General features: G+C 38.4%; 1 protein-coding gene and 1 long non-coding RNA gene across 3 annotated transcripts; one reads left to right on the forward strand and one right to left on the reverse strand.

The window, feature by feature from the left end:
* Positions 1-204: 204 nt before the first annotated feature.
* LOC138923753 (uncharacterized) lies at positions 205-12,561 on the forward strand. Its single transcript, XR_011437835.1, has 2 exons — positions 205-355; positions 12,131-12,561. It is a non-coding gene; the product is annotated as an uncharacterized lncRNA (long non-coding RNA).
* Positions 3,050-14,279, reverse strand: AGR2 (anterior gradient 2, protein disulphide isomerase family member). Of its 2 annotated transcripts, none has more exons than XM_014739196.3 (8): positions 14,167-14,279; positions 11,073-11,218; positions 10,782-10,845; positions 10,611-10,663; positions 9,178-9,251; positions 7,008-7,071; positions 4,605-4,688; positions 3,050-3,346 (listed from the first exon to the last, which is right to left on the reverse strand). In XM_014739196.3, the coding sequence occupies exons 2-8, from the start codon at positions 11,209-11,211 to the stop codon at positions 3,297-3,299; spliced, it is 528 nt and encodes a 175-aa protein (XP_014594682.1). In that variant the 5' UTR covers positions 11,212-11,218; positions 14,167-14,279; the 3' UTR covers positions 3,050-3,296. The 2 variants fall into 2 exon arrangements, with proteins under 2 accessions (XP_014594682.1, XP_001496165.1); XM_001496115.6 differs by having other exon boundaries at positions 14,149-14,267.
* Between the last annotated feature and the right edge of the window lie 1,253 nt (positions 14,280-15,532).

The following is a 15,532-nucleotide window of genomic DNA, read 5'->3' on the forward strand; positions in this document are numbered from 1 at the left end:
TGCTCATGGGTTAAAATATATGTCAAAGGATGGACTTTGACCTCACGTTGAGGGTGAAACCACTTTTGCTTACTTTCAGGATCTTTTTACAGATAGAGGTCACAGCTAGACAAGTAGGCTTTTAGTAAGTTAGGATGACTTTTCTTGGACTTTGAAGTCGGCCTCCTTGGTGAGGCACTGAAGAAAGTTCTTGTCTTGCCTTAGAGCTTTTTCTACTCTCCCCCAGCTCCCGTTCTCATAAGGGATTGCTAAATATAAGGACCTCAGTAGCTGCTTAGGATTCCTGAATGCTTGAAACAAACAAAAACCCAAAACAGAGACGGTCATACCTGTGAAGACTGAAGTTCTAACACAGGTAAGAATGGTTTCTCAGGCATGTTGATGATCCGTGTAAATGACTTTTACAGATGGTTTATGTTTCCAAGTCTTTTTTAGTTCCTTTTTCCCCCCTAAGATGTGGAGCCTTAATAAAACTGATAGTTTTGTGATGTAAAATATAGATAGCATAAAATTTATCATTTTAACCATTTTTAAGTGTGTAATTCAGTCATATTAAGTACATTCACATTGTTGCACAACCATAACCGCCATCCATTTCCAGAACTTTTTCTTCTTCCCAAACTGAAAATTCATGCCTGTTAAAACAGTAACTCCCCTTCCCCAACTCCAGCCACCCCTGGCAACCACCATTCTACTTTTTCTGTGAATTTGTCTACTCTTAAGTACCTCATATAAGTGGAAATATACAAAATTTGTCCTTTCCTGACTGGCTATTTCACTTAGCGTGATGTTCTCAAGGTTTGTCCATGTTGTGGCATGTCAGAAGTTTCTTTTAAAGGCTGTATAATATTTCATTGCATGTATATACCACATTTTATTTATCCATTCATCCATCGCTGGATATTTGGGTTGCTTCCACCTCCTGGCTACTGTGAATAATGCTGCTATGAATGTGAGGGCACAGATCTCTCCCCTGATTTCAGTTGTTTTGAGTATGTATTTAGAGGTGGAATTACTAGATTATATGGTAATGATGTATTTAATTTTTTGATGAACAGTAATATTTTTTTCCATAGTGGCTGCACCATTTTACATTCCCACTATGTTACCAACATTTTTATTCAGCTGTTTGAAATAATACCCCCTAGTCTTAGAACATTCTTCCCCTTCTCCAGAGTCAAAGAGTGCTTTCACTTAAATTTATTTATGCACAAAAGAAAGATTGTGAGATGCCAATAAAGGGTTTGATAGAAAGAACAGGCATTGCTGATGTTTCCGTGAACTTAAAACAAGTTTTTATGTTTGGATCTTGACTTCTCTTTCTCACCTGTGTATGAACACGTTCCCTGTGATTGCGATTATAGCCATAGAAATTTTAAAATCATTTTTCACTTATCCTTTTGATTTCTCCATAATTTTTACTGCTTTTATAGATGACAACTTAGTACACTTTGTGTTAATAAACTATGTAACCTTTATATTTGGAGGCTGCCAGTTTTTTTTGGTGTGTTTATATAATGTTGCCATTGGCATCTTCACAGAATTCTGTTTCTCCTGAATGATTTCCTTAGGACAAATTCTCAGAAGTAGAGGAGACTGGGTCAAAATTAATCAATTTTTTAAAAATGATTATTCCTCTGTATTTAACACTTTCTCGAGGAGATTCATTTTTCTTACAATCTTGACATTTGACTTCCTAGAGATTTATTTATATTTTTACAATTACCTGTGTTGTTAAAATGACATTTTGTCATTCAATAAATTTTAAGGACTTAATCTTCTTTCACATCAGTCCAAGAAAAAGATAAACATTATTTTGCTGTACTGTAGGGGAAACTTGAATAGCCTAGAATTTGTTTTTCAAAATATTTGTTTATACAAGTAAAAACTGTTTTTGCCTCTCATTAACTCTGACAGCTTTCTGAATGGAATATTTTACGTTGTAAGAACATGTAGATTACCTACTTATGAGAGGGGAGCCTAGTCCCTCTGGTGATATTTTGACTGAGGATTTGTAGGTCCTTAAATCAACAGTATTTGCTCAGAACCTATTAGTGCATAGCTCTTTGACAGTACTGTGAAAGAGAAAAGTATTTAAAATATATTACCTGCCCTGGAAAAGTTAATAATGCCAAAGGATCTATTCAGAAAAGAATTTATTACAAAAAAAGGAAAGTTAAGGCAAGCAATAGATAATCAATATGCAAAGCATTGTATAGACCACCACAGCCCCAGTGGGGGCTGGGTAATAAAGAAATTCCATGTAACAATTATTGCGAGATTAAATATGTAGTGTAGAAATTAATACACAGTTCTAATTTTTTTCAGGCAGTATAAGGAGTTAAAAGTAGCTAAAACTGCTCCCCTATCTGATGCCACACCCTCTCACAATATTTACAAAGATAAGTGGCGACCTCTGATTTCTACCCCATAAACATGGTATCACTGCCCTTTGCTGTTCTCCCAGCCAGTCACATTTTGGTGAAGAAGGTGGGAACAATTCAACTGAATTTATTCCAGGCCAGTACTCGAAAACGTTGAGAGACAAAATGTATTATAAGGCTCATTCTCCGGATTTCTTTAGGGTGTGCTCATGGGTGCAGATGTTCTTTGAATGACCTTTTCACAAAATTAGTCTTGTGAAGGACAAACGTATCTTCTAGAGGCTTTCTCTGAGAGTGTTCAGTTGAGCAAAATCTAACTTAAATTGAATTACTATATGAACAAACAATAAAGTATATACATTACATAGGAGTTTCTGGCCAAGGTGGTGGATTGTCTTCATGTAGGTACCTGATTTTCTTGGGATGCCTTTCTCCATACTCTTTTATGCTAAAACATATTCTGTTTTATAGTTCTTTTGATTAAGTGCATGTCTGCACATTAGTCACCCAGTGAGAAACAGTTGTGTGGTGAGATAACAACTGTCTTTGGTCTTTATTGCTTGAAGTACTTTCGTCCCCTCTTTGTGTATCCAAAAATCCTATTTGATGAATGAACTCAATAGCTTTTCTGTGAAAGACCAAGTTGTAGGAAAAAAAAACAACAGTTTGAACACCCCCAAAAGGATTTATTTTTTAAAAAATCATGGCTCACTATGGTAGTATACAGTATTATTTTGACATGTGTATACTTGAAACCAAATTTTAAAAACAATAGCTGTTGTAACATTAAACCATCATCTAATCACATGTCTGCCAGTGCTTCTGCATTCTCCAAAGTCTTCTAAACTCTCCTCTGGCTCCAAGCCTCAGGGCCTAACACAGAGGAAAGAGCTTGGAGATTTTGTTTTTTCTCTACAATTCAGTCTTCAACAACTTGAGAGCTTTCCTCATGTTGTCAAGCACTAGTGGGGGAGAAAGTTACAAGAGTCAAGACCACCAGAAATTATCTTAATAGATACAGCAACCCCCCAAACTTGGGTACTCCATTGTTTTAATGGGTTCTATTTTATCATAGGGTGAATAGTTGGTCATCTTATTGAAAATTTTTTTCTAAAATTAGGCAAAATGGCTTTATTACAATCTACTTCTCTTCCAATATTTATTAAATGCCTTTTCTATAAGGCAATGTGATATTATCTGAGCAAGATACTTGCCTTTGAGGAGTCCAGAGTCTTATTAAGATACACGCTATTATTTTGAGACTAGTCAATACTTGGGATGTACTTCCGCTGTTCCTCCCAGCATCAATTTGAGGCATTGCTAATGGACCATCATAATCTTTCTGCTGCCCAGACGCGGCTTCAAAATCCTTCCCAATATAATGTTCTAGGTCAGTGCCACCCAATAGAAATTTCTGTGATGATGAAAAATATCCAGTGCCTGTGCACTGAGTACTTGAAATGTGGTTAGTATGACTGAGGAACTGAATTTTAAATTTGAAATCATTTTAATTTAACATTCAACAGTCACATGTGGCTAATGGCTAACATCTTGGCCAGTGCAATTCTAGGCAGCCACTAGTCATTGAGCAGAAATGGTTCTTAGGACAAAACCCAATTTTCTTCCCAGAAGGACTAATTAGATGTCACAAGTAGGTACAGTCTCCCATTGAGGTACCTCATCTGCTTTGAGTCTCTTTTTTTTCTTTTCCATTTTATGGCAGCCCCAGGGGAAGTGAATATCTTGGCAACTATTCTGAGCTATTTTTCCTAACTGATCTTTAAAATTGAACTTGAATTCAACTTCAACAAGCTGGATTATCGGATTTCACCTTTGTTATTAAATGCCTTTTCTGTAAGGCACTGTGATATTATCTGAGCAAGATAATACTATTCTTTTTCTTATTTGGAAGGAAGTATTTAACAAAGCATGCAGATTAGTATAACTATTGCACACAATTCTGTGGTAGACGGAGTTGTGTGTTAGTGTGCCTAAGAGAAAAACCTGAAAAGCAGGTGATAAGGTCATAGAATCCTCTTAGAGAAAACGACACCTAATCTAAATAATTCATCTTCAATTGAGATTTTAAAAAATGAGATCAAAGTGAATCTGATTTGCCTGAGGACACAAGACTAGTTGGGGTCAAAGTGATTCTCTGGTGTCCCTGAGAGGGCATTCTCTTGCCTCACAATAGAGAGGTACAAAGGAGGTAACACTTACGTAGAGCTGCGTCCGAAGGTTCATAGGCATAGAGACGGTTTGAATATCTTCCAGTGATGTCAGCTCTAACTGTCAGGGATGGGTCTACAAAGAAAAAACAAAAGGGAGTGGAGTGCTGTGTTTCCAAGTGACTTCCAATGCATGACGAAGCCTACATATTTATCCATGTCATGTGAAAGGAACGTGGTATATGTCCCACTGGATCAATTTCTCCTCCCTCCACTCTGCAACCCAGCCTCCAGCAGTCAATACCCAAAGCCAGGCTGAGGGCATGCAACAGCTGCACAGTGCTATTTGTGGAAAAGATTATGAACCCTGCTGTCCTATCTATAGTAACCTGAAAACAGGATAATATATATCATTTGGGGTGGTGTTTTTCAGTGGAAACATTGGCATTCTCTACTAAAGAATTATTTTAAACTTATGGGCATGGATGTTAGCTCAGGACCAGTCTTCCTCAGCAAAAAGAGGAGGATTGGCAGTAGTTAGCTCAGGGCTAATCTTCAAAAAAAAAAAAAAAAGCAAAAAAAGAGCAAAGGTCAAATAAGCATGTCGTGTCTCTATTTTCCACTTTATTGTTAACTAGCTGGCATTTTAAAAATAGAGATTTAGGGGTCATGCCTTATATATACACCAATATTTCTCTAGATTTAAATCTATTTTTTCACGTTGTATATTTAAATTTGAAATTATCAGCTAATGAGAAAAAGAAAGGCATTTTAAAAATAAGCTGCATCCAGAGGGAGGTAGTAGGATACCCAGAGATTTAGCAACCTTGCCTTGAGAGAGATGATTGAAGGAACCTAATTTCACGTCCTGAAAACTAGATGAAGCAGATATGTGAGAAGCATTGGCTTGTGTGCAAAGTGTGTCTCTGGTACTTGAGTGGACAATCTCTGTCATTTCAGAATTTTGGACTAGGACCAACATAAAGTACAAGAAGTAGACATTCATTTATTCAACAAAGACTTAAAATCCACTATACTTCTTGTTGGTGCAAAGGATACAACACATGGTCTAGTTTTGGTAATAAATTAATATCAGGAAGGCTTTTTAAACACCCAGCCATTGGCTTCCAATCCTGGCTGCACACTGGAATCACCTGGAGACCTTTAAAAAATACTAATACCTGCATCCCACTCCCAGAGATTCTGGTTTAATTGGTTTGAGGTGTGGCCTGGGCAGCTTGATTTTAAAAATCTTCCAGGTGATTTTAACGTGCAGCCAGCGTGGAGAACCACTGAGCTGGAGGAGCAAGCTGCCTCAGAGTTGGTTCTTATGACCGAAGGACTTGAATGTGGGCTAAAATGCTCTTAGACGGGAATACTGTGAACAGAATTTCTGCACAAGTATGACTGGGTGACCTCTAAAGTCCCGTTCAATTTCAGGGTTCTAAATTTTTCTAAACCCTAATAAAAGCAAACCTATAAAATTAGCTCTGGGTCAGCCTCCTCCTTCCTTCACTTTTCCTCTCTCTGGATTATACATTTAGTGTGAACTTGGATGAATTACATAGGTGAACCTCTTGATTAGAGTGATCTCTGCTATGTGATGGATTTAATTATGGGTTGTCCTTATATCAGTATGACTTTGATCAAAGCCAAACTCAATTCATCTGTTCAGTCATTTAACAAATATTGTTGAGAGCCCACCACAGGGTCTTATTGGGAATATGATGATGAGCAGAAACAGATACCGTCCCTGCCACATGGAACTTATAGTCCCATGGGGGAAAATATTTATTAAAAATTAGCCAATTTGGCAGAATTCTGACTGAGGAAAATGCGACCATCAAGAGGAACGTGGTGCCACAAGAGCATATAGTGGGGATTTGGACAGGTCAGTGAATGACAGTGATGACTGGGGAGTTAACTAGGCGGCGTGAGGGTGCAGAGGGGGATGCAGGAAAAGATTTTCAGCAGAGGGAACAGCATATGAAAAGTACCAGTGGCAGGAAGGAGCATGGCTCCTTTGATTTCTTTTTCAGCCTATATTCCTAACTTGCCTAAAAACAATTATCAAAAATGTCAGAAAGAAAAATCCAACAGCAAATTGAAAGTTTTCCCGATTGAAAATAGATATTTATAGGTCTGATGTTTTCAGGAAGATGGTCAATACATTCAAACAGCTAACAGGATACTTGCTTCCTTCTCCAAGGTATTTGTGGCAGAAGATGGAAAGAAAAAGTTAGCAGATGAGAAAAAAAATGTGGAAATAGGTAGACACTTGCATTTTCTAATGAAAATACATTGTACGAATTAAAGGAATGTTACGCCCCTTGCCAGAGCTTGGCCACAGCTATGGTGGAGTGGCACATGAGGGTGGGCGAGGACAGAGCAAGAGATATGGCAGCACTTGGGTAATTTTCAGACTGTGTTTCATCTCACTGTCACTTTTACTTACCAACAAACATAATCCTGGGGACATATTGGCCATCAGGAGAAAGGTGTTTGTCAGTTGTTTCATACTAAGATTGAAAAAAAAAAAGCAGCCTTTAGTTTGATTACTCTTCAGTCATTTTCAAAATTAATTCAAAAATGTGTCCATTACTGAGCTAGGCATCTTAAGGTACTGTAAGGCACATCTCTTCCACAGAGCGTTTATAATATAGATGGGGAGTCAAGTTATATACATGAAATAATAAGCAAGACAGAGCAGAATGTAACTCAGAACATAAGGCAAAGAGCTGAATGTATGTGATAAACAAGGAGCAAAAAAGTTCAAGAAGGGAGAATTTTGCAATGAGTTATAGTGTTTGGGAAGACAGCTTGGATGAGGTAGAAAGAAAAAGATTAATGAAAAAAGCAGAAGTCACTTTTGGAGAAATTACAGAAACAAACAGGATTATCTTGAGCATTCATCTACCCATTTATCATTTTTTTATTTATAATTTATTTAGCAAGATACAGCACTTATCTTTAAGTCTATTGGGCGATACAAGTAGGAAAATGAATATTGAGGATCCAGTGGGTGAAATGTTATGATGGAGGATATGCAGGTGCAGTGGGCGTCCAGAGAAGACATTTGACCCAGTAGGCAAACTCTACTAGGATCTTCTGAAGTGGGAAGGGAGGAATCTTAAAAAATGAATAGGAGTCAGTTTTGTGGGAAACGAGGTCACTCCAGGGAGGAGGGAGAGATTACGCCAAGGTAGAGGAAAGGCAGAGCACTTTCTGGTATGGTATGACCAAGTGTTTGGGGAGGACTGAAGGATAGGGGTGCATGAGGCAGTGGTGAGAGACTGCTTCAGGAGCCAGCTCATGAATGGCCTTGCACACCATGCCAGAGTGTTTGCATTTGTTCATAAATAGATAAGCACTCTGGAGGAATATTAAAAGCAGTACCATAATTCCAACTTGACTTTTAGAATGATTACCCTGATGGCCATGTGGGATTAAACAGGATTTATTTGTAGGCAGGGAGCCATTTAGTAATACAGCAGTAAGTCAGGCAAAGTGAAAAATTCTGACACTAAAATAGTGGTCCTCAGCTCATAAGGAAGTGACCAATAGCAAGAATATTTAGAAGTCACAACCTATGGGCTACTTGACTGCTGGAGGTGAATGGGAGAGTCTAATCTAGAATAACACTTTCGGTGAACTAGGGAATAGAGAAAGAAGAGCTGTTTAACAATCCTGGACCAGACTGATAAACTCAGTGCTGAACATGTCGAGTTTAAGCTAACTATGAGATATCTGGACCATGGTTGTGTACACAAGTTGGAAGTTATTGCATGTTTAGGTAAGATGTGGGGATTATTGGCGTGTGGGTGTTAAATAAAGGCAGATGTAGATGAAGTTGTCCATAGAGAATATAAAATATAAAAAGAGAAGTAGGCCCAGTATAGATTCACCAAGTCACTAACACTGAGGTGTAGAAAGAGGAAGAGGAGCCAGTGCAAGGGAGGCGAGGAAGAACTGCCGGGGAGGATGCTCTTTGAAGAAGCCATCCTGCCAAACTGTGAAGAGGACAAGAAGGAAAGAAAGAAGAGGACATATGGTTAGGTAGAGGAATTTTTTGAGTTGTTTATTGTTTGCTTGTTTCCATTTGGAAGGAAAGTAGGACCTGTTTGTATACTGAGTAGAAAGAACTTGCAAAGGCAGAAGGCTTGAACACCAGGAGAGGTGGTGATGGTGAAGCGAGGTGGGAAGGCACGAGGTTAAAGCACAAGTGGAAAGACTAGCTTTAGACAGCCAGAGAGCTGTCTCTTCCAGAGAGAGAGGAGATGGGGACTAAGAATGGGTGTAGAGCAGCCAGGACTTAGGGGAAAGCGGCACAGGAAGGAATTTGCAAAAAACAAAAGCCTTCCAATTATTACAGCAACAGAGAAAATCTTGACCGCAGGAGAGTATTTTTCAGACAACCTAAAATTATTAATTACTAAATGAAAACAGATATGCAAGATAGATTATTAATAAAATAAAATCTCTTTTTTCTCTCTAACCAATGAGATGAGATATTTGGCACAGATCCAAGGTAATGCAGTATGACTAAGATGTATAGGAAAAATGATTCATCCCTTTCACATAATGAGCTATGGAGAAATGTCAGTGATGATGAAAAGTCAACTCACAACTAGATTGAGGAGGACAAACTGCTCTGCCAGTTTCTGGATGTCTTTATTTTCAGCAAACACTTTCTTCAAAGCTATAATATAAAGAAAAATCATTACGCATCCATCTCATCGTTGGTTAAAACTATCATTCTCTGTTACATTTTAGGTTGAACCATATTTTTAATACAATATTCTACTTTGTCCCTTCATCAAATTATTAGTGAAGTAATATCTAGGCCGTTGACTACCTTTGATTCTTGCCATTCACTCAATCATTTATTCATGTATCCATTTATTTTTTTTCAACCCATATTTAATGAGTAGCTTCTATGTGTAGGTACTTTTTTATGCCCTGGAAATAGAGCAGTGAAAAAAAAAGTAATGTGCTTTCTTCATAGAGCTCAAATGCCTGTGTAGGAGACAGACTATACACAAGTAGACAAATAAGTATCTAATAATTTCAGGTGGAGATGTGTACTTTAAAGAAAAATAAAACAAAGCAAGAGGATTAAGAGCTATAGAGTGGTCAGGGTAGACCTCTCTGAGGAGGTGACGTTGAAGTGAGACAGTGATCCATTTTGAGATGTTGAGGGTCTATTAAACTAGGCAGAGGGGACTGCAAGAGCAATAGCCCTGAGGTGGGAATGTGCTCAGATGTTTGAGGAAAAGCCCAAAGGCCAGGCTTGATGGAGTGGAGAGAAAACAAGGGGAGAGTGGTAGGAAAGGAAAGAGCCAGGGCCCAGATCGCGTCCAGCCATGCAGGCCATAGTCAAGACTTTGGATTCCATTTTGCCTGTGATGAGAAGCCTCTCGAGCACATCAGTGATTGGATCTGACTTATGTTTAACAGCCTCACTCTGGCTTCTGTATGGAGAGCTCACTATAGAGGGACCAGTTAGATGACTGTCACTGTATTCTAGACAGGATATGATCTTGGTTTGGACCAGGGCAATGAGGCAATAGGAAGTTGCTGGATTTGGGGAGGACCTACATAACATATGGGGCCCAGTGCAAAATGAAAATACAAAGCCTCTTCGTCAAAAATTATTAAAAATTTTAAGACAGTAGCAACAGAGCTTTAAACCAAGCATAGGACCCTTCCAAGCACTGGGCCCTGTGTCACTGCACAGTTTGCATGCCCATGAAGCTGGCACTGGCTTTTAGATATATTTTGCAGGTAAAGCCATGGTATATGCTGATGTGCTGGATATGGGATATAAGAGAAAGCAAGAAGTCAAGGATGAATCCTAGAGCTTGTTTTTCAAAATATGCACCGATGGTTAACACAAACCACGGAAATATTTGAAGTCTTTAAAACATATTTTTACTACATAAAATATTCTTTTTTATTCAACTGTGCTAGGTGCTAAGGATATAAAGATGAGTGATCCAAATCCTGGCCCTAAAGCTAAAATCCTGTAAAGGAGATTATATTTAGAAGAATAAATTACCTTGACTGTGTGGGCATTCATCCAAATGGTGAATAATCATCAAGGGTTTGTTGCTTTAAAAGAAAAAGAAAGATTGGATAATTTTTAATGAGTAGGTTTTCATGTATAACTAAATATCACTAGATGGTGCTCTTGAGACCTTTGAGAGAACTCTGTAACCCTTGTCTTTACCTTGTCTTGGATTTGTATAGAGCTTCTTCATATGTCTGAGTCCAGATGAGTTGATCACCCCAACCTACAACAAAATGAACCAGGATTTGTAAAGTGATGATAATTTCAGACCCAAATCTGTTGAAAAGTAATGGTAAAACTGGGGTAAATATATACTCCATACTAAAGAAGAGGCAAAACCTCTAGAGAAAGTAGAAATTATTATATATGTTCAGCATACAACTCTCATCTGCAAGATTAAATTGTTCCCAGCTAAGTAGCATTGGAAGCCAAGAAGCATCTGACTCCTACCTCTGGAGAGTGTCTGTGGCAGTTTGGGTCCAGAGTCCTTTGCGTCCTTTTTTGCTCCCGGTTTGACTGTAGTATCTTTGGCCAGAGTGTAGGAGAGGGCCACAAGGAGCAGGAATGCTGACACTGAAATCTTCTCCATGGCAAATCTGGTATGGAAGACAAACAAATAAGCAAAAAGTCAGTAAAACAAAAGGGAATTAGCAGTCTTCAACATCTTCAGATTGTATCACATCTCTGGGCTACAACAGGGATTGAGGCTTAGGTGAAATTGAACACATGCAATTGGAGAGAAAAACTACCTTCTACAGAATTTTCCTAAGAATACACAGTATAACTATCTGTCTATATCTCTATATGGATAGAGATCCATATAAATATAAATATATGATGTAGATCTCCCTAGAAATCTACAATATAGAAATATATAGAGATATATTTTAAGAAAATAAACAGATGAATGTACTCTTATAGCTAAGGGAATTTACTTTTAAATTTTATATTTAAAAAATTTTAGTTCTGGAAGTCACCTTAGGGATAAATCCTCTTTTCCCACCTCCCCAATGCCTCATTTTATGGATGAAGAATCTGAAATTCAGAGAAATGAAGACTTATGAGATGGGCACAGAACCAAGTCTTCCCGACCTTGCCATTTTTCCCTGCTGGCTCCCTTCTTCCCATTCTAAAACAATTACCCTAAACTTACGTATTTCTTTAGTATTCTGTTAAAATGGGAACATGGCCATTGAAGAATAAGATCTGAGTAAAATGATTCCTTATTTCATTTAGAACCTGCCAACCTTGCCACTTAACTGAAGACTTAACACCCATACAAGTCTTTCCCTAGTGTAGCATTTACTCAAACTCTATATATTGGTTCTGAATTGACTAAAATACGTCAGTGCAAGTTCCTTCCAGTGTAATAATTCTTTGACTCTCTCTGTAGTGGTTGTGGGCATGCACTTTTGCGCACAAAAATATTCTATGGGGCTCATAACACAGAAAAAACAATCCCATGGATGTCTATTTGTTAATTTTTTTTCCTTTCCTGTATTCCACAGTTAATTCTCAGAGAAAGTTACGCTACTGGAAAGCAGATGCTTATGAACAGGAAAGTGAATGGCAAGATAAGATCCATGAGTGAGTGACGGCATGAGCTAGCTAGCAAAGTGAGTTTCACTAGCAAACCACTGTGGTTATCCAGGCACCAAAACATGCAAGACTGGAGACTGGGGATTGTAGTAAAGCCAAAGACTGAGACTGCTTAAGAAGAAATATCTAACTCTAATATCGGTGGAAGTTTTGAATTCAATCAAATGAACTCTGCAAAGGAAGCAGGATGAACGATCAATGCTTTAAGGAAGGAAGTTTCTCATGTTCTGCCACCTTGACTGGGAATCTTTGCTAAGTGTTAGCTGATTGAAAAAAAAAAGTGTTGCTAAGTTACCAAATCCAGATAATGCCTTATATTAAACTGACCAATTATTACCCATGTCATAGTTGTAGCTACAAAATGTCTCACTCAAAAAAAATAAGCAAAAATCAAGGACACACTTTCTTCATTTTCTACACCCATAAAGACGCAGAAATGCCAATGATAACTTTTGTATCCTAGAGTTCTGCAGAAACAACTCAAGTGTACCACAAGTCAACAATTCCAAGTGCTCTTAGAAAAAGACTTCTTTTTAACGTAAAAAAAAAACAATTTTTATGTGAGAATAACTACTTTTGGAATGTTAGTTGATTCAGAAGCATATCATGGCAAATAACTACTTTAAATTTCTCAACAAGCATTTGATGTTGTATTTTATTTATAGAAACAGCATCTACGTATATTAGAAAATTAATAGTAAACTGGTGGTGAAGTATTTTATTTATTTAGTCCTTTGACGGTTCTTGTAGTGCAAGTGGCCATTAGGACCCTGCGACAGCTCTGCACTTGCTGGTTGGAACTGTGGATATATTACACGTGTTTTATGGCAGGATGACTAACGTAATTCCTGCTGTACAAACATCCTGCTCTGAGCTGACTTTGAGATTCACTCTACTGAGTTTTCATAACATGAATAGACTGTGCTCTTCAAACTTCCTGTATAAACCACCTCAAAACAGAACGCTAACCATGGAAGATTTTGATAATTTGGAGACACGCACAATCTATGAAACCAGCACTTTTTAATGGCCACTATATCTCTGTCTTCTTGTCTTTAGGAAGGAATGACTTGCAGGAAGTTTCAGTGTCCCTATTCATAAATGCTTCAGAAAAGCAACCACAGGGGCCAGCCTGTGGCCCAGCGGTTAAGTTTGTGTGCTCTGCTTCAGTGGCCCAGGGTTTTCCTGGTTCCCATCCCGGGTGCAGACCTAGCACCGCTTATCAAGCCCCACTGAGGCGGCGTCCCACATAGCAGAGCCAGAGGGACCTACAACTAGACTATACAACCATGTACTGGGGGGCTTTGGGGAGAAGAGGAAGAAAATGATAAAAGAAGATTGCCAACAGTTGTTAGCTCAGGTGCCAATCTTTAAAAAAAAAAAAAAAAAAAAGCAACCAGATCTCTCCTCTTACAGCCTAGCCCATGAATTTAAAGACTGAAGAAGCAACAAGGATATCTTTAAACCAGACAGAAAAAGAAAACTGTTTTCTGATTTGCAATAATATTCTGAGTTGCAATCTCAGGTGGGCAATCCAAGCTGAGATTTCACAGTCCTGTGGGACTTTGCTTTAGCCAGTGAGAGAGAAGCAGAGCATTAGATGGTGACCAGGGACTGTGGCTGAGACAGAAGACCCTGGGCCCCGTCCCTGGCTTGAAAACTAGAGTTCACCCACTCTTAAACCTCTCCTTTCCTAAGGGAGAAAGCATCACCTTGAACCAGCTCGGGGACATACAGCTCTGACCAAAGAGAGGCTCCAGTAAGCCTTTGGTGGAAATTCCATTATTTCCTCTCCAAATCCCCCTTCATTGCCCTTGGAACTACCTCGCATTTCTCTGCCTGTTGACTGCCTGCAGCTATACCCAGTATTCAGAGCCAAAGCTCACTCTAACAAGTGCCCTTCCAGCACTGTTGTCAGGAGCCTTACCTGGAGTTCCCCACCCACCTGTCCGTGTGAGCCAGGTGGCCTCAATGCAGTCCAAGCTTCCTAGTGTGCTGGCTCAGCCGGCGCCTCTATTTATGCCCCGGAGCACACCTCAATCCCACCCACTAATCTCATATTTACATGTTGCAAACTCGGAAAGGAGCTTTCCTTTTCCCAGGCAATTGTCTCCCCTGGGCTGAAGAGTTCCTTGTTTTTAAAGAGAACATTGCAAAGTGTATGCTTTCCAGTATGCATGTTTTTAACTATTTGTAAAAGCGTATTGTTAAGAGATTTGAAAAAGATGGGCAGGATGCCAAATCCAGGTAAGCTTAAATGAAGACATTTGATTTGCCTGAAGGCTGATTTGTCTTTACGTGATTGGATGGAGTGTGTGGTTTCTAGATTTTTTTTTTCTCCCCCTTGAGCAGATTGCCTTTATTTAGTTAAAAACACACCAGAGATGATTCACTGCTTCTAACCTCTACAGCCATCGACTCTGCTATCCTGCATTATGGTACAAATTGTTTCCTGTAATATACTTCCCTCTTTCTGGCAAAGAAAATGTACATTCACTACTGGTACGAAAAAAATACAAATCAGGCGCTCACATAACATTTCAAAACTGAGGAAGTTATTGAACAAAGATACCTAACGCTATGAGTTTTATTAATTATATTGTAGTTGAATATATGCAGCAACTTCCATCCAAAGAGTTCAAAGGTATTTCACAGATATCCTCTCATTGAATAGCAAACTTTCCTGCTAGGCATACAGGAGGCCATTTAACCCATTTTTCAGACCTAGAAACTAAGGCCTGCAACTACTTTTTTTTTCACTCAAGATTATGCAATTATTCATTAAAGATTTTAAGCCAGAACTCATTTTCTGTAAAAAATTTCAATCCTGAGTTTTGTTCATGAAGCTATGTACAGTCCTTAAAAGCGCAGAATGGAGAAATCTTTAGCAATAGAAAATTAACTAATGGGATGGATGCAAGCCCTATAAAAATAACTTTTGAAATGAGTCAAGATCATGATGGTTCAAAACATTTTCACTAAATTTACATTTATTGAGAGAGTCAAAATACTCATGGGCGAAATAGTGATTCCCAAAATATTTAATTTTCTTTCAATTCTAAATGAGAGAGAATTTCTTTAGGAATTTGACTGAAAACAATGATTTGAGCTAAACTTTTAAAACTGGAAAGGCTTTTATATAGATCCTTAGTGTAATTTAGCCCTTAGAATATTCAATTCAATCCCCTCATTTTGCAGATGAAAAAAGAAAGATGTTAAAACGTTAATTATCTCTGAAGGTCCCACAACTAGTTTATGGAATTGCTGGGACCAAAGCCCAAGTGTCCTCTAGTCCATAACCTGCTGAGAGT

The sequence above is a fragment of the Equus caballus genome, chromosome 4, assembly GCF_041296265.1.
Source record: "Equus caballus isolate H_3958 breed thoroughbred chromosome 4, TB-T2T, whole genome shotgun sequence".
Taxonomy (NCBI): Eukaryota; Metazoa; Chordata; class Mammalia; order Perissodactyla; family Equidae; genus Equus; species Equus caballus.

Coding starts and splice junctions, on each gene's coding strand:
- AGR2 (XM_014739196.3), bottom strand. CDS start 11,211: ATGGAGAAGATTTCAGTGTCAGCATTCCTGCTCCTTGTGGCCCTCTCC. Junction 10,664..10,781: donor CTATACAAATCCAAGACAAG/GTAAAGACAAGG, acceptor TTTCTTTTAAAG/CAACAAACCCTTGATGATTA. Junction 4,689..7,007: donor CCCCAGGATTATGTTTGTTG/GTAAGTAAAAGT, acceptor TTTTCTTTGTAG/ACCCATCCCTGACAGTTAGA.